Source organism: Sturnira hondurensis, unplaced genomic scaffold, assembly GCF_014824575.4.
Source record: "Sturnira hondurensis isolate 20B ecotype Veracruz unplaced genomic scaffold, ASM1482457v3 Scaffold0013931, whole genome shotgun sequence".
Classification (NCBI taxonomy): Eukaryota; Metazoa; Chordata; class Mammalia; order Chiroptera; family Phyllostomidae; genus Sturnira; species Sturnira hondurensis.
In genome coordinates this window covers 346,411-365,377 of record NW_028086562.1, presented here as the reverse complement: position 1 = coordinate 365,377, position 18,967 = coordinate 346,411, and the positions used below count along the sequence as shown (strand labels likewise).

General features: G+C 39.6%; 1 protein-coding gene across 5 annotated transcripts in view; it reads right to left on the bottom strand.

Annotated features, from left to right (window-relative positions):
* RERE (arginine-glutamic acid dipeptide repeats) overlaps positions 1 to 18,967 on the bottom strand; it is a 408,446-nt gene that overhangs the window by 104,833 nt on the left and 284,646 nt on the right. For all 5 annotated transcript variants that reach the window (XM_037062025.1, XM_037062026.1, XM_037062023.1 and 2 more), the window contains 3 exons: positions 11,950 to 11,998; positions 5,019 to 5,143; positions 3,831 to 3,930 (listed from right to left, as the gene is read on the bottom strand). In XM_037062025.1, the coding sequence (XP_036917920.1) occupies positions 3,831 to 3,930; positions 5,019 to 5,143; positions 11,950 to 11,998 (274 nt within the window). The remainder of the gene's footprint in view (positions 1 to 3,830; positions 3,931 to 5,018; positions 5,144 to 11,949; positions 11,999 to 18,967) is intronic.

Here is an 18,967-nt window from a genome sequence, read left to right as displayed (position 1 = left end):
TCTGCTCCCTACAACATAACAGGTGCACTGAGACAAAGAAATATGGTCCAAATGAAAGAACAGATCAAAACTCCAGAAAAATAACTAAGCGATGAAGACACAGCCAATCTACTAGACGCAGAGTTCAAAACACTGGTAATCAGGATGCACACAGAAATGGTTGAGTATGGTCACAAACTCAACTTTCATAGAGGAAAAAGTGAAGCCTATGCAAAGTGAAATAAAGAAAAATATACAGGGAACCAACAGTGAAGGGAAGGAAACCAGGGCTCAAATCAATGATTTGGAGCAGGAAGAAGAAATAAACATTCAACCAAAACAGAACAAAGAAACAAGAATTTAAAAAAATAAGGAAAGGCTTAGGAACCTCCAGACAACTTTAAACATTCCAACATCTGAATCACAGAGGTGCCAGAAGGAGAACAGGAATAGCAAGATATTGAAAAGCTATTTGAAAAAATATTGAAAGACAACTTCCCTAATCTGGCAAAGGAAACAGACTTCCAGGAAGTCCAGGAAGCTCAGAGAGTCCCAAAGAAGTTGGATCCAAGGAAGCACACAGCAAGGTGCATCATAATTACATTACCCAGGATGAAAAATAAGGAGAGAATCTTTAAAGCAGCAAGAGGAAAGGAGACAGTTACCTACAAAGGAATTCCCTTAAGACTATCAGCTGGTTTCTCAAAAGAAATCTCGAAGGCAACAAGGGGTTGGAAAGAAGTATTCAAAGTCATGAAAGACAAGGACCTACATCCAAGATTGCTCTGTCTAGCAAAGCTTTCATTTAGAATGGAAGGGCAGATAAACTACTTCCCAGACAAGGTAAAAGTTAAAGGAGTTCATCATCACCAAGCCCTTATTATATAAAACATTAAAGGGATTTATCTAATAAAAAGAAGATCAAAACTGAACAGTAAAATGACAACAAACTCACAACTATCAATAACTGAATGTAAACACACACACACACACACACACACACACACACAAACTAAGCAAAAAACAAGAACAGGAAGAAAATCACAGAAATGGAGACGACATGAAGGGTTATCAGCAAGGAAGAAAAGGGGAGAGAGTTGGGGGAAAAGTACAGGGAATGAGAAGCACAAATGGTAGGTACAAAATAGACAGGGGGAGGTTAAGAACAGTACAGGAAATGGAGAAGCCAAAGAACTTACATGAATGACCCATGGACTCGAACTAAAGTGGTCGGGGGATGCTGGTGGGAGGCTATGTGCAGGGTGGAAGGGAATAAAGGGGGAAAATGGGACGACTGTAATAGCATAATCAATAAAATATACTTAAAAAATAAATGTAGGCGTTCTACCACACACACACACACACACACACACTGGTACATTTACACAATGAATACTATGTAGCAGAAAGAAAGAAGGAGCTCCTATACTTCGTGACAGCATGAATGGAACTGGAGAATATTTTGCTAGGTGAAATAAGGAAAGCAGTAAAAGACAAATACCATATGATCTCACCTATAAGTAGAATTGATAAAACAAACAAGCGATCAAAATACAACCAGAGACATGGAAATAAAGAACAAACTGACAGTAATCAGAGGGGGAGGGCATAATGGAGGAGAATAGGGGAAGAGTCAAGTCAAAGAACATGTATAAAGGACCTACGGACAAAGACAACGGCGGGGGTGGGGGGCAGGTGAGAGTAATAGGGGAAAAACAGGACAACTGTAATTGAACAACAACAAAGATGAAAAAGGCACAGAAATAATCTTTGTAATCATGAGGTGATCAAAGATACTTTTATAGAAAAATACATTGTACTTAAGCAAAATTAAATATTTTACTTTTTGAAAGACACCATTACAAAAAAAGTCAGAGTATCGGACAAAATATTCATAATACTTATAGCAAAGAACTTATATCAATATAAAAAGAATCCCTAAACTCTAATGTGGCCATACTGAAGTTTTCATGCATTTTAAATTTCTATGTTGTCCTAGGGAAGAGGAAACAGATACAGGTTTATTCTAAATTGATAAATGCCTAACCTTGTTTTCACTCTCTGATATACTCTAAAAATAATAAATACTTCTCATATGATAATGTATTATTTACCTTTTTAACATATTACTTAACATAGTTAAAAACTTGCCATTGTTGACCACAAGAAAGTGGAAACAACCATTAACTTCTCACAAGATTTTCCCATCCCTTCATTTTTCACTGAAGAAGTGCCCACAGCTAAAACCCTGTGAGATAGGACAGAAGCGAAGTACATGCCACTATACCCCTCCATCCGTCACAGAGGGAGCAACAAACTGTCCTTTCACGGCTGAATGCATTTGTACGACACAGCCCAAGGCACCCGAGCCCTCTGGGGCTTTCTGTGACACAAAGAATATCAAAAGATAGGAAGGCAGCCTCGTAGAAATAAAAACTCATAAAACCAAAATCCTCTGCCAATACTTAAGAAAACTTCAGAAGAAACTTGATACAAAAAACCGTAGGCAAAAATAGCTCAAATTATTTCCGAGTAGAAGAATGTCCTTACAGACACTGCAGAGGGTCTAGAATAGAAAGAAAATCAATCCAATTAACTCATGAAGTGCCCAAAATACATTTAATTAAAAATGGTAACATCTTCATTATTTAGAATTCAACTGATCAGCACAATCCTGAAAGGAAGATTTTTTCATAAAGGTTTTAAACAAAAACTTCAACAGAAAACAAGCCCATAGCCAAGAGTTACTTTCCACATACACACAACGTTGAAGGCACTGTGAATTCACAGACACTGTATCACGCCTGCGTCCACCATAAGCACTGCTGCAGTACCACCGACCTCTGAGTCTGGTCTCCTTCTCTGTAACATAATGTCAAAGGCTCCTTCTGCCTTTATATGTTCAGAGTAACAATTCCTCACAAAAATAAAAACCTTAAGTATCAAATAGGTGAGAAGGTAAACAAATATATATTTGAGGATGTAAAAAACAAAACATCCCATTATTTAGAACATGGTCTATCCCCAGCAAGATCATTCAACTTCCAACATAAAACTACCATAATGTTATGTAATACCCCCCAAACACAATTAGACCACGAATGAAAACCAAACATCACATATTGTATATTCAGATACCTGCGTGTTGCCTTCAAAGCAAGCTGTACATTACAAAGATCCCTAAATTGGGAAACTGGGTTATTTTTTACTGTCCATTATGAACATTTTGGGTTCAACAAGTCATCTGGCCTTTCTGAGCCTTGATTTTTATCTATTTAGAAACTGGAACAGATGATCTCATGTAAGTCCCTTCCAAAGGTGTTTGCATTACATTTAGTTCAGCATCAGGAGAGTTGCTCAGCCTCATGCTCCATATCCTATGTAAATATACACACAACCATCTATACCAAGGGTGTCAGACTCATTTTCACTGGGGGCTACACCAGCCTCATGGTTGCCTTCAGAGGGCCAAAGGTAATTTAGGAGTGTATAAATGTAACTAGTCCTTAACGAGGGGCAAGGAGCTCGGCACTGCCACTGGGTAGAAACAAGGTTTTGGGGCCAGATAAAATAAGGTGGAGGGCCAGATTTGGCCCGTGGGCCTTGTGTTTGCCACGGGTGATCTATATTCTTTTTAATATATCAAAAATTCATAAAAATATGGCCTGAGGTCATGCAGTCCTGATGGCGAGGCCACAACTCATCTTTTTCAGTCCCAGAACCACACCACAGTACTCACTCCTAAGATTCCAGGCTCTTTCATGTTCCATGCTCATCAAGTACTCCCTATGGTCAGTTAGCCAAGGAAAAAAGAACTTTCTTCCCACCCCAGGCGGCTTCGAAAGACTCACTGTGTTTAGTGCATTGAGAGTGGTGTCATCCCGAGATGCTGCAACACAGCCATCCTCTGTGGAGCCTCCATCACACATGCCTGCAAAAGCCGCCATGCTCCTTGGAAGACAGGAAGGAAAAACATCAGCAGAGAAAATGTAACCCTCAATTATCAGAGTACATTTTCAGCCCCGACCATATTCCATTACTACATGCACGGTCAGCCAGAGCTTAGTCCTACTTTTGCTCTTGGTTTGAAAAGAAAAATTATTTAAGTTCCTGTACAATTCACCCTGCACTCACTCAAAAAGAAAAATGTTCCTTTTACTCAGGTCCCTTTGTGTTGTTCTTCCCATGCTTTATCAGTATTCAGATTTTAATTTTCAGGGCATGAATAATCTAAAACTATTTGCTGCAACAATTGGCTAGATTACAATCTTTTGGGAAAAAGTGCCCAGAAAACATACGAAATTAAGTCCTCTGACACTTTATTTAATTCCTTTCATGCTACACATCAAGTACCTTCAGGTAAATTAAAAGTTAAAAAGAAGTCTTAGGGGCCATTCCCTCTGCTACAGCAACCCTGAGCTCTACTGTTTGCTGCCGTGCACAGCACCAATGACCACAAAGCAGCCAAAGCTAAAATTCAGTCACCTGGCCTTGGGTTAGCATTTTTGCTACACACAGTTGATGCTGCAGTGAATTCAAGAAATCACCGCAGACGAAGGCAGGCGCTCTGCTTTGCCCACACTAGGACTGTAAGGGGAGGGTTTAAGCTTCTCCTATATAGTTTAAGCATTTGTAGGTTAAGTTTTTATAGACATGAGCCACAAAAACGTCATGCCTACACCTGGTATCACTAAAGTTGAGAAATCTGTAATGGGATTTTTTAAAATAGACTGAATGACAATTACTTAATGCACTGAGAAGTGCTGACAATCATATATATAGCTTTAGATGTGTTCCTCTGAAGAGTTCTAAAATCTGATGTGGCACAAACATTAAGTAGAAAAAAGTCACTTTACTATGGTAAAATTATTTTTTCTCTGTTGAGAATCAGGGCTCTGATTACGAAGGGCATAACAAAACTAAAGACAGAGAATGCTCAATATATAAATAAAATTTCAGGGGATAGGAGAAAGTTTCCTGCCTAGTAATCAATTCAGATGCCCTGACCCAGAAAGCAGGGTAGGATGAATTCCTGTTACCTTGCTGCCCTCAAGTACATAAGGAGGTCACAGTCATTGACTCCAGGCATCCAGACCAGCTCCTCATGTTGGGTCACAGTGTCGCCATCTGGAGAAGGGAATGGTTGCAAATCGGGAAGTTTGGCCTGTAAGACAGAAATGAAGAAGTCACAATCGTGGCCCTTTACAGAGCTGCCTCGGGCAGGCCCTGGGAGCAGATCTCGGTAGATCTCCACCCAGTATCTAAGTAAGAAGCAAAGCCCTGCTTCACTGACACCAGCCTGCAGCACATTCCAGGATTACTTCCCCACAGACGATTCCGCAAGGGACTGCTTAATTTCTACTGAAGGAGCGGCGAGTGGTGTCAAAGTTAAAACAGGGCCAGTAAGATCCAGAGAGGGAAATAGAAATGGACATGTGTGCACAAGAAAAGTAAAACAAAAACTGTCTCAGGAGAATATAGCACCTTGATAGACACACACACACATTTCCAATATAATAATGAAATCTCACCTAAGAACATTTGCTAAAAAATTACATGAACTATCCTATGAAAGTAATGCCCTTCTTAGGAGAGTCTATATGAGTCACGGTAAACATCAAAAAAGACCTAGAATCGGAGTGAACTGTAAAGCAGAGCGGAACTGAAAGGTGGTGGTAGGGATTCAATGAGCAGTGGCTTCAGGACAGAACTGCTTGTGAAGGTGCAGGAAGGGACTTCTGAGATGACGGAAATGATCTGTGTCTTGATATGAACTGTTAGAGCAACCTGAACAGAGTATGTAATATATGAATAGTTCACTGTATGTTAAGTACAACAAAAAACTCTAAAATATTTTGAAGTTCAGTGTTCAAAATCAAGATTCTAAGTCAGCGCCAGTTTAGAGATTCAAATACCTGCGCAATTTCTCACCCTCGCTCTGCCAGGGCGAAACAGGAGGTGCTACCACTACCATCGGAGGTCTATGATAAGCCCGCAATCTGCAAGACACGCATGTTCTTATTTTTTTAATATTTGAACATGGACACATAAGTCCACTATTTTAAACTAAAAGCTGCAATTTAAAAGCTCCAGTGTAGCCCTAGCAGATGTGGCTAAGAGGATTGGGCACCAGCTGAGGACCAAAAAGTTGCCAGTTAGATTCCCAATTAGGGCACTTGGTTGTGGGCCAGGTTCCCAGTCGGGGGCCTGCAAGAGGCAGCCAATCGATGTTTCTCTCACACATCCATGTTTCTCTTCCTCTCTTCCTCCCTCTTTTCCTCTCTCTTTAAAAATAAATTAAAAAAAAAAAATTAAAAGCTCCAGTGTCCACAGAACCCAGGCAAAAAATTTAAATGAATTAAAAAGCCTTAGTATAAGGCAACACTGTCCAATAGAAATAAAATGAGAGCCATGTAATTCAATTCAAACATTCTAGTATCCACATTAAATAACACACCACATTTCCCAGTCTGGACTAGCTACATTCCAAGTACTCAAAGCCATATGTGGCAGTGGCTCCCATATTGGGCATGCAGGTATTAGGTCCCAAAAAGTAAAGGGAACCATGAAACGTAGAGAGTTGCCCATCCAGGGAATGCTACCATTCAGGAATAAGAATCGGCATTTGTGCAGTGTCTAATTTTTTTCCGAAATCCAAAAATCTTTATTATTAGGTGAAAGTTCATGATATTAACTATGGTTATTCAAGTTTTAAAAATACTTGTGTGCCAAAACACATCAGTAAGCCATGAGGCTGCAATCCCTGTTTCCTAGGCTGTCCTGGACTGCCTGAATGTATCAAGCACTGACTTTTTCCAAACAAGAATACTGTTCTTTAATTGACCTTTATAACACTTAATCGGGTGTCACAATTAGTTCTGCTTAATATACAGTGAATGTATTGAAATAAAATTAAAACACAATAGACATTCATATCAAAAGATCTTTAACATTTGGCCCTGGCTGGTGTGGCTCAGTGGGTTGGGAACTGGCCTATGAACTGAAAGGCCACTGGTTCAATTCCTAGTCAGGGCACATGCCTGGGTTGTGGGCCAGGTCCCCACTTGGGGTCACACAAGAGGCAACTGATGGCTATTTCTCCTGCACATCAATGTTTCTCTCCCTCCTTCTCTCCCTTCCTTCCCCTCACTCTAAGAATAAATAAATAAAATCTTTAAAAAAAATCTTTAACATTTGTGCTGAGCTCTGCTTCCCCAGTACCAGGTAGAGGTACCTAGTATAGTAAATTCCAGTGGCTGTTTGTTAAAATAATTAAAAAGTGCTATTATTATAGGGACCAAGACCCCTAGAGAAAAATGGGCTAGAACTATAATTAGACAGTTTACAGAAAAGGAACAGCATATGGCTCTCAGTTGCAGGAGAAGACGGACTACCTTGATGAGAAGGGAAATATAAATTAATGACAGTGAGATACCATTTCCCGTCTGTCAGGCTGACATAACTCTCCAAGTGTGACAACATACAAGGCTATGTTGCTAGTATCAAGGCAAAATGGTACAATCTCTATGGAAGGGAATTTTATAATGTCCTCACAATTACAAGTGCACCTGCCCTCTAAGCCCATCAACCCCTTCCTAGGGATATGTCCCAAAGATGTGCTGGCAAAAATATAAAAATCTATATGTGCAAGCTATTTATTGCAGCATTACTTGTAACAGCAAATGACTGGAAGCACCCCAAATATCCATGAACAGGGACTAGAGAATGAACTGTTACTCCCACTCAGTGGAGTTTTGTGATGTGAAAAAGGAAATGAGGAAACTCTACATGCTGCTGTACTGTCAGAGATAAAGAAAGGGGGAACAGGTGTGTATATTATGTTATCATATCTAGGAACAGAAGGTAGGGGAAATATAAATGAGAAACCATAACCCTACATTAAAAAACAAGAACAATGATTATCTCTCAGGAAGAGAGGGAACATGGAGGAAACAGGGATAGGAGGGAGACTTTGGAACACACTTTGTTAATAGGTTTGACTTTGAAGCTGTGTCTTTTACATAATTATAAAAACAAAATTAAGTTTAAAAAAACAATAGTCCCTTATAAACTCTGAAGCAAAACGAAACAAACGCACCTAACTGTGCGATGAGTTGGTTCCTCTTCAGGAACTATATCAAGTAACTTTAAAATGTACTATTTTGCCCACTAGTCCTAGTGGGGCATATTCTAAGGGGGAAAAAAGTAAGCTATTTACATAATAGTAAACTGTTTCTAATAATCATCTTAGTTGCATCAGTGTATTGTTATTTGGAGCTGTTATATATGTATTATGGGATTAAATACTTATGTTGTTGTTATTTCAAAAGAGGAAAAGACATGAGAAAAACAGATTTGGATGAAAACTAATACAAGTCCATATAAAAAACTGAATTTGAAGTATCAGAAAGAAGGCATGATATATTTTATCTTTTAAAAAAAGGAAAGCAAAAGTATATATATCCTAATCTGTCCCCTGAATGGCCTGGAAACAGTGGCCAACATCCTAGCAGCCAGTGGGGAAAAAGTCACTTCCCACTGAAACAACGAGGATTCCAATGAGAAAAGTTTAACGTGGGAAATGAGACATTACAGTCATGTCATTACTCTTACCAGGTAAGAGGAACACACCAAAGTCCACCAGGGTTGAGTCAAAAGGACACAGAAGACAACAGGAAGAGGCTCCTATCTATTCCCCAAATAGATTATTTAATCCTCAATAAGAATAACTGCAGCTGGTTAGCAGATAATAAATCATTTTAAATCTACTGGTCACCACTAGAAGATGTTGGGGAAATAACTCCATACTTGAAAACTGGAGAACAGACGGGAGAGTCAAACATTAATCTTGCCTTTCCTATGTGATCCAGGGAATCAAATAGTTCAGGAGGAGGCTTCATATAATTAGCTAATAAATCAAGGAATGATAGAATTAGAATATCACCATGTTGAGATAGCTAATTAAGCAGTGGATTTAAGTAACAAGGCTGTGAATTGTCGTTAAAAGACACACACACACACACCACACACACACACACACACACGTGCGTGCACGCACCTCTGGCAGATGCACAGAACGCCACCCTGAACTATTCCTGCCAGGAGTAGATAACTCCTGCTTCTTTAACACTCTGCTTCTTCAACACGTACACAGAAGAGGGGGAGGAGAAATATGGGAAACGTGAATTAAAAGAAATTTATGAGACGTATCAACCAGTTGTAATGCATGGTTCTTATTTAGATTCCAATTTGAACTGTTAAAAACAAAAACAAAACAAAAAAAAAAGCAAGAGACACAAATGAGGGAAATCTGGACACAGTGGTAGACACATGAGTATTAGAAATTGCTCATTTTTATTAGGTGTGATAATATTTGATTGTTTTCCAGAAGAGGTCTTTGGGATATTTACAAATGAATGATGTAATTCTGAATCATTTCAAACTAATGGTGGGAGAGGTGTGAGAAACAATAAATTAAGTAAGTTTTACTATATGTGTAAAAGCTGAGTAATGTGGATTAAGGGGGTTTATTATACTAATCTTTCTCTACTTCTGCATATTTTAGTATTTTACCTAATAACAAAGTTAAAAATTTTAAGAAGGTAAATGTTACCAATTCATAAAAAGGTCTTATTATATTTGGCAGTCCAAACATTTCATTTTGAAGATAAACCACACAGGATATATTTCAAATCTGATATAAAATAAATATCTCATTTCAAATGAAAGTCTACAAGAATTCAAGCACAGTAAGTCTCTTCATTTCTAAAACCTTAAGCACCTTTTACTTACAAACCACTTTTTCTGTTATGGTAGGGAAAAAAATCTGTAAAATAAAACTCTAGTTCAAAGGATCTCAAGACACTGGAAACACATGAAGAAAACTTAGGTATGAGAATTACAGTGGGAAGAGAGCATAAAGGAGGAGATGCAGTCAAGCGGTACCTTGCTAGTGCTGGATTCCCTAGTTAAAACTTGACTCCTAGGCCTGAAGGCACAGATAACACAGTGGAGAGATGGTGGTCAGCCCTATCTAACAGGCCACACCAGAAAAAGGGTATAGAGCAGGTCCTTTCCTTCAATGTCATTTAATTATAACACTGAGATGCCATAGGGACTTAACTGTTGTTTGTATCAATCAGCCTATGGTATAGAAGCTTCATCACACATCATTTCACTTAGTCACAGAACCCATCAACAAATTAAATGAGGACTTACTATACTTGAAAAAGGCAGATATTAAAGGGACTGTCCTCCTGCAGCTTCTTTCTGCCTGTCTAGTTATAACCCCAGTTCTGGGATGAGAAGTTTCTTCTAGTAATTAGATGCTCCTCATGGCTCTGGGTTTTGGTTTTAATATTCCTTTACTTCTTAATTTCTTTCTCATTACAGACTTAATACAGGTTTTTAAAAATATGAATAACCCAGAAGAAAACCTCAAGAGCAGACAGAAAAATGACTGACCAGGTAGGCTACTATACCTTCAAGGAGTTGCCTGTACCTCACATCTCCAATACACGCTGCCCACCGTGGCTGACTCCCCACCATCCATTCAAACTCAGATGACAGTCCCTGCCATTCACCTGAAACCCATTTTCCTCATGGTTAGAAATGGACACATGACCCGATCCATGTCAATGAGACATGAGGACTAAGGGAGACCTTTGGGAGAATTTTCCTTGCTTCCTCCTCTGTGTTCACTGTATTTCACTCACTGTAAGATCCACTATTATTTTATGTGCATTTGAAAAAGGAGAAATGCCGCCCATTAAATTATAATCACACCACAGAATGTACAGTGAAGTCCATCAGAAAGAATGAAATATGAAAGAAAGAAGTGTATCTTAGAACCAGTGAAAGTCAGCTGCCAGCCTAACGAGGAAGCCAGCGGCAGGGGCCAGCCGAGCACCAGGGGAGCCTGGCCCTGTCCGACCAGGGTGTGACGGTATCTGGGACCATAAATAGCCAAGTGCAGCCAGAGTCGTCTGCTCCTGCCCATCACAGCACCCTAGCTGGCGGACCAAAGCGAGAGACGACCAACATGGCCCCAGAGCCTTGGTAACCTGAGTGAAACAGAGGGCACAGGTCCCAGCACAAGCTCTGACTGCCACGGATCCAAACCTTCTTGACTTGTCTGAAGAAAAGAGAGTTTTTACGAAATTAAAATCAAAGTACAGTAACCAAATGTTGGTTGGAGGGCGAATGGATAAACAAAATATGACATACACATATAATGGGCTGACCATTCAGCCTCAGAAAGGGGTTCAATTCCAACACCTGCTACAACATGGATATACCCTGAAGACAATATGCTGAGCAAAATAAGCCAGACACAAAGGACAAGTACTGTGTGAGTCCACTGATGTGAGATATCTAGAGTAAGAACATTTATATAGACAGGAAGTAGAATGTGGATGCCAGGGGCTGAGGGGCGTTAAGAATGGGGAGTTCATGCTTAATGGGTACAGTTTCAGTTTGGGAAGGTGAAAAAGGTCTGGAAGGTGGTGGTGGTGGAGGTGACTGCACAATATGAATGTACTTAATGCCACTTAATTGGATACTTCAAAATGATTAGAATGATAAATTTTACATTATGTATATTTTACCATAATTAAAAAATATAAGTATGAGGTAATCTGGAAAAAGCTCTCCATTTATATAAAAAAATCCTGTAGCAATGACAACAGTTCTAAGTTGCTAGTCAACAGAATAAAAAGGCCAGCAGAATAATAAGAAATAAAAACTTATTAAAGCCTGGCTGGTGTGGTGTGGCTCAGTGGATTGAGGACTGTCCTGCAAACCAAAGGGTTGTATTCCCAGTCAGGGCACACGTGTGGGTTGCGGGTGTGTGAGAGGCAACCACACACCGATGTTTCTCTCCCTTTCTTCCTCCCTTCCTCTCTCTCTAAAAATAAAAAAATAAAATCTTTAAAAAACCCTTATTAAAGAAGCTACTAAAACGCACTTTACCTGATGGCTAGGACCGACACGAATTTCCCCCTGGGTACTGTTCAGCCTCCTGTCAGGAATAGAGTAGAGTTGGTTAGCAAATAGTTATGACAAATGTTCACATATTTTTCAAGGAAAGTAATTCACTTCAAATAAAAGAGGTGTAACTCAGGAAGAATTCACTATTTCTAATGCTGTTCTACCCAGCACACATCTTTACACCTCTCCCCCCTAAAAACCCTGGTACTACAGCTTCCTGTTGTGAGCACCTTTACCATCTTCTGTCTACACCGGAGAGAGAGGCACATGCCTACACTGTAATCCCAATAGAGGCTTCTTTTCAAAACATCCCAGGCTGCCCTACAATAAATCTTATTAGAATATACACAGATATTTATAGTTCTTAGCACACACACTGGTCATTCACTCATTTATTCATTAAACAAATATTTATTAAGTACCTACTATAAGCCAGAAGTTATCTTAGTATCTTAGGGGTAAAGCAATGAACAGAATGACATCCTTGCCTTCTTAGAATTTGTATTCTAATTCACATAAGGAAAAAAGAACCAGCCATGGCTAGTGTGGCTCGTGGATTGAGTGCCGGCCTGTGAACCAAAGAGTCGCCTGTTCGATTCCCAGTTAGGGCACATGCCTGGGTCGTGGGCCAGGTCCCCAGTAGGAGGTGTGCAAGAGGCAACCCCACACATTGATGTTTCTCTCCCTCTCTTTCTCCCTCCCTTCTCCTCTCTCTAAAAAAGTAAATAAACAAAATCTTTTAAAAAAAGAACCAAACAAATAAGTCAGATGATGATAAGGGCCAAGGAATTAAAATAGATGGCAAATGATGAAATATTTTATAGTTGTTTATACAGGACAGTTACAAAAGGTCTTATTAATAAAGTGAAACTTGAGCAGTGATGAAAAGATGTGAGGAAATGAGCCCAGCAGGTCTTAGAGGTGAAAGGGCTCATCTCATTTTGGTCTCTGCCATTCTTTTTAATTTTTTTGTTACATAAATTAACTCATTTATTAAAGCTACCAATGCTTCAGATTGTGGAGCTTCTACTGGTCTCTCAGCCCCTTGTCTACAGACGGCAGACAGAACGGCAAAGGTGGTGCTGCGGGTCCAGGCACCACTGGCTACTGTTTCATGCAGGAACCTCAGTGCCAGATGCCCACAGCTCATCTCTTCATCTTGGTTTCTCCTTCACCTTGGTTTTGCCACAAAACGGGCAAGTGAACTTGGCATGCTGTCTGATTTCAATTTTCTTCAGCATTTCCCTGAAAGAGGCACCATGACAAGTCCCCTATTTACTGATGATTCGGGCCTTCTTGGTGTACTTAGCCGTGTTACTGCAAACTAGGCCAGAACCCAGAGAGAAGTGGTCTCTGCCATTCTTCCTGCACTTGCACAGACCACCCTCACTGGCTCCAAGTCCTAACCGTCTGGTTCCTTTTAAAAGACACTATTGCCAAGAAGCCTTTCTTGATGACCTCCCCATCTCATTCCACACACCCCCAAAAGTATGGGGTCCTTCTTCTTTTGACTCCTTCAATGTGACATTCACCGAATACCTATTTTGTCCCAGACTTTGCACAGGGCACTTACTGGAGGTACAGTGGAGAAGAAAGAAATACAGGGCCTGCCCTCCCAGAGCTCACAGTCCCCAGCTGCCTGTCTGTGATGGTAGGAAGCCCTTTCTGTGCCCCGTGACAAGTCTCTTTTTGTTCACAGTCACCACTGAGTTGTCACTAGTGCCGAGGAGAAGACTTGTGCACAGTGAGAACTGCTCAGTGAGAGCTTGTTGTCTTCCACTGAGCTGAAGAGCATTCATTATAAAACAGCAAAGGACTAGAGAGGAAGCCTGTCTCTCGATTCTTCTCCCATGGACCTGATACCCCACTGTTATGTCTGAAGTTATTGAAATAAATTTTGAAAAACTATTTTTCCTTCCAAGGCCTTGAGTCCAGTATTCCTTCTTTTAAGCCAAGAATTTTTCTCATGAAGATTCTTATTTTGGCAAAGGGTGCCAGTAGATATGACAAAGTAGAGACAAGTAACAAAAAGAAAAGACCTATGTCTAGTACTCACGAGTTTAGAACTCATCTACCAGGGGAGGTAGCATCCATCCCCACAACACCAGAACAGGTCTAATCACTGTATTCATGAGCACAAAACATTGCAGGAGAAACTGAGAGTCCAAAACTGATCAGGAGAGTGGCCACAATTTGGCAGGCTTCAGGAGGAGAAGTCTATGAAATGGTTAAGCTCCAAAGAAACCTCTAAAGGAGACTTCCCAAGTGGGAGTGAAGACCTGCAGAGGCTGCAGGCTGACAGCGAGGGACAAAGTTTGCATGGAGTGCTGCCTTTAAAATATAAGGCATCTTCACATCTTCAGTAGATGAATGACATGTTGAAAAACAGAAGCTAGAAGATAAGGCTGTTCTAGCTGGTTTCTGCAGGAATTATAAGAAGCTGTTTTAAGAGGTATGTAGGAGAACCAATAGGCCAGGAGGCTATTTTAATCACCAGTACTGCTTTAAGAAAAACAAGCAGTTGGTATTACCAATTTCCCTTCTAACATGTCCCTTTGTTTCGTAACTAGCTATGAGCAAAACAGCTGCCAAAAGCTCTCTCCTTCATTTTTAAATACTTTCCAAACGCTTGCCTGCCTACTTGTAAGTTCAGCCAAAATGTATCATCTCAGAGAGCTTCAGCCAAAGCCCATCCTGCCATCTGTACCCACAGCTCCACTCAAGTTGTTCTAGGAGATCTGTACTATGCCAGGCTTCTCAAGTGGTTGGTTATACGAAAGCATTTCCCCACTATTGTACACACTCTGCTAAGTCCTTCATAATTCAAGACAAACATTCCTGGTTTGTTTTATTTTAATATATATTCTCTTTTTTCTTTTAAAAAATATTTAATATTTTAATAAGCCAATATAACATTCAGCTTACAAAATGTGTCACAATAATAAAACCCCCTGAATACCTTATTGAATACAATTACCAATCTGTGTAAAAATGGAGGCTAATAACTACTAATACTGCTAATAATGATACAGTTAGACAGAAAAGTGTGTTGGGGTATCTTAAGGGCCTAAACTGGAAACAGTTTCTCTCTTTTACATTTATATCCATGAAGGTTACTATAAGATGAGTAGGTAAAAAGTACAAAATAAAGGTAAAACAAAAAACCTTTTAAAAAACATTTAAAATATTTTTTTACAACAAAGCATTTCTCAGTCATACACAACTTTTACATATTAGTATTTCACACTAAGACATACAACATTTATTTTTGAGCAGGATTAGGGTCCCAGCTAGACAAGCAGACACTGGCATTAGCTACCATATCCAGAAACTCCCAAATATAGGATAAATGGCAGAAATACCTCTTGGGTCCAAGATACAAAGAGGAAGTAGGCAACACAACCCTTTACAGACAACTGGCTGCATCCAACAGAAGAATGGTCAGAACAGGAACTAAAGGTGAAAGACAAGAAGTAGGCTTCATGGGAAATTGCCAGTGCCCAGCTGTACCTGAAACCAGCACCGCAGTCACCACCCTGCCCTTTGCTGACAGAGTCCAAACTCGACATCAGATGAAACGTTCCTCCCACTGCCTCCTAACTCCCCTTCTTCCGGAACGCCCCTTTTGTGGCTGGCACCACACTGCCAGAGGCTAATAATCTGCTACAACTAATGTGGGCATTTCCACCGTCCACCCATTCTGAGACTGCCAGCTTGTACAGTACAGAAGTGAAATTTAATTCACTTTTTTGTATCCCCAACAATCTAATACAGTATCTGTCTGGCATTACTATGCATTCAGAACAAATTAAAAATTCCTTGGCTGCATGAATATCTCTGGAATACTAAGGTGTAAGACTTGACAAAAATCACCAGGAATTATTATTTAAATGTAATATCAACAGTTTGTAGAAAACACTTGATAATCATATTCTGACCACTACATTTTTCCTCTTAGGTAACACAACAATTCTCAAACTTTTTTGATCTTGGATCTCTTTACATTGTTTAACCTACTGAGCATCCCAAGTTGTGTTTTTGAGAAGTTTCAAAATCTTATTTACTTATTTATTTATTGCAATAAGCTAATTATATATTAACATGCATAACTTTTTAAGTGAAATATTATTACACTTACACAAAAAAACTTAGTGAAAATGAAGGCACTATTTTACATTTTTGTAAATCTCTAATGGAAGACAGCTGGATTCTCCTATCTGCTTCTACATTCAGTCTGTTGCAACATGTTGTTTTGGTTAAAGTATATGAAAAAAATCTAGCCTCATACAGATATGTAACTAGAAAAGGGAAGAATATTTTAATACCTTCTTGATAATTATGAATATATTTTTAAAGATTTTACTTATTTATTTTTAGAGAAAGGGAAAGGGAGGGAGAAAGGGAGGAAGAGAAATATCAATGTGTGGCTGCCTCATGCATGCCCCCTACTGGGGACCTGGCCTGAAACCCAGGCACGTGCCAGGACTGGGAATCGAACCGGAGATCCCTTGGTTCACAGGCCCATGCTCAATCCACTGAGCTACACCAGCCAGGCCTAATTATGGATTTCTTTTTGATACTACACCAAAACTCAGTAAGTAATTGTTTCTTAAAGGTTTTTGCACAGTGTGAATCTAAAACCTCATCAAAGACCTTTTGGGTTCTTTCACATGAAAACCCACTAGTCTGTCTTGGTTTGTTGATGGATCTCCTGTACAGATACGGTTGTAATGTCATACATTGGTTAGATGTTTTAGAGTTCTTCCAAATATCATTAAGTTTTGTCGATATTCCAAATATTGGTACAGTTCATTACATACTTTTTTTTTTCTTTTTCTAACAGTGGTCATCCCCAACAGACTCCAAGTGAATGTTTGCGGTATTTGTCAGTTCTGACCTGCTAATGACTTTTGATACCTCTTTTTTTTTTAAAGATTTTATTTATTTATTTATCTTTAGACGGGAAGGAGACGGAGAGAAACATCAATGTATGGTTGCCTTTCGTGGGTCCCCTGCTGGGAACTGGCCTGCAACCCAGGCATGTGCCCTGACTGGGAATCAAACCGCGATCCTCTGGTTCGCAGGCCCGGGCTCATTCCACAGAGCTACGCCAGCCAGGGCTTCATTACATACGTTTTAAAAAATCACATTTATTAATATCCTATCTATCTCATATAGAAAGCCTGTGGGTACACAGAAGCTGTCGAGCTCAAAGTGGTGGGTACAATTTTTCAAAATTCTCACTTTTTCTCTGAAGCTCAAATCTTAAGCATTGGCAGATATGACCAGTTGTTTTCCTTGAAATGGTAGGCTTAATCCCCTACTTTCAATAAAGGGTCTGCCGGACACCCAAATCTGAATAACCACAGTTTGTCAGTCAGCTAGTCTTTCAAATAAAAATGGTGTGCTGTGAAGAGTGGCTAGTTAAGGCTTCGAAAACAAACCATCCATGCCCTTTGGAATGCAAGAGAAGTCTTTTATGTCACTTCCCATTTCTTTGCAAAGATCATTACAAAGACAGGCTTCAAGGGCTGGGATTTGATAACACTTCTAATTGGGCACACCAACCACACTTTGAGAAGTGCTGCCCATGAAACACTCTGAACTTGACAAACACCGTTCAAAAGGCCCACAGTCTAGACGATTAAAGAGTTACCTTTGATGAGGAGCAGCCATAGCCAACAACTGAGTCCTCTATATGTGTTCTAGGTGCTCCAAAGTAGTATATCGTTTCATATATTAACTCATTTGATTCATATCTTGAAATTAATGAAAGAATTAGCAGTGACACAGAAATCCAGATCTCATTCTCTCTTGTGTTTAAATAACATAGCTACAGGTTTCTGCTTGATGCAGAGCCCTGCTTAATTAACAGCAGGTATGAGCGAAGCCAAGGTGGCCACTAATGAAGGAAGGACGATCCGGAACAAGGACAGTGTAAACCCAAGGGAGGCCAGATAAAGGACACTACATATGAAATTAAGAGACCAGAGATAGAAGTCACACCCCAGGATAATGCGGGATACACCTATGTACATACACCTTTTTCCTTGCTGCAGGGTTTTCACCTACAGTATCTTAAATTCAGTTATCTTATAGTTACATGATAAACACTAGCAAAATAATAATGCTTTTCCTATGCCAGGTATATGTTATCTCATTATTCCTTATGAAGCAGTATCTCCACTTTATAGAAAATAACAGTAGTGCCCATAATATCAATAAAGAATCTAACACATACACTGAACATCTGCTATGTCCCAGGCATTTCAAGTTAAGTAAATTCCGTATATTTTTTTAATCTAATATAAGGATGACCTTGTAAGGTAGGTGCTATTTTTTACCACCTATTCAGGTAAGAAAATTGAACCTAAGCGAGGTTAAGAAATAGACAGATCACACAGCTGACAGACAGGAAATCCAGGATTTGGACTGAAGCTTAGTGAACTCCCAAGGCAGAGCTGCTAGTCCCAGTCCCAGAGGGCAGAGCAGTTAAGGTGCTGAACCAAAACTGCACAACTAATTAAAGACAAAAAGAACCAGTATGAGAAATCATACCATTTTCTCTAATGCAGTTCTATGTTCATTTCAAGCACTAAAGCAAGACAAAATAAACAAACAGGTCTTTTTTTAAGTTTGAAAATCATGTTAAAAAGAAAACTCATCAAAGTTAAAGGCCAATGTCTGTATTATTATGACAACAGCAAAATTTCAGAGACAGAGAACAGATGAATGGTGATGAGGTGGTAGGAATGGTGAAGGTCGGGGAGAGGGTAGGAAAGTCTTCGTGATGATGGACTACATCTATACATTACAGTGGTGGTTATACAAAGCTACACTCATGATAAAATGGCACATGACACACATTGTACCAATGCCAATGTCTAGGTTTTGCTATTGCACTACAATTACATACAATACACCTAGTGGGGGTCAGGAGAGAAGGATGTATGGGAACACACTGCAGCATCTAAGAAGTCAAAAGAAGAGGTTAGCTGAG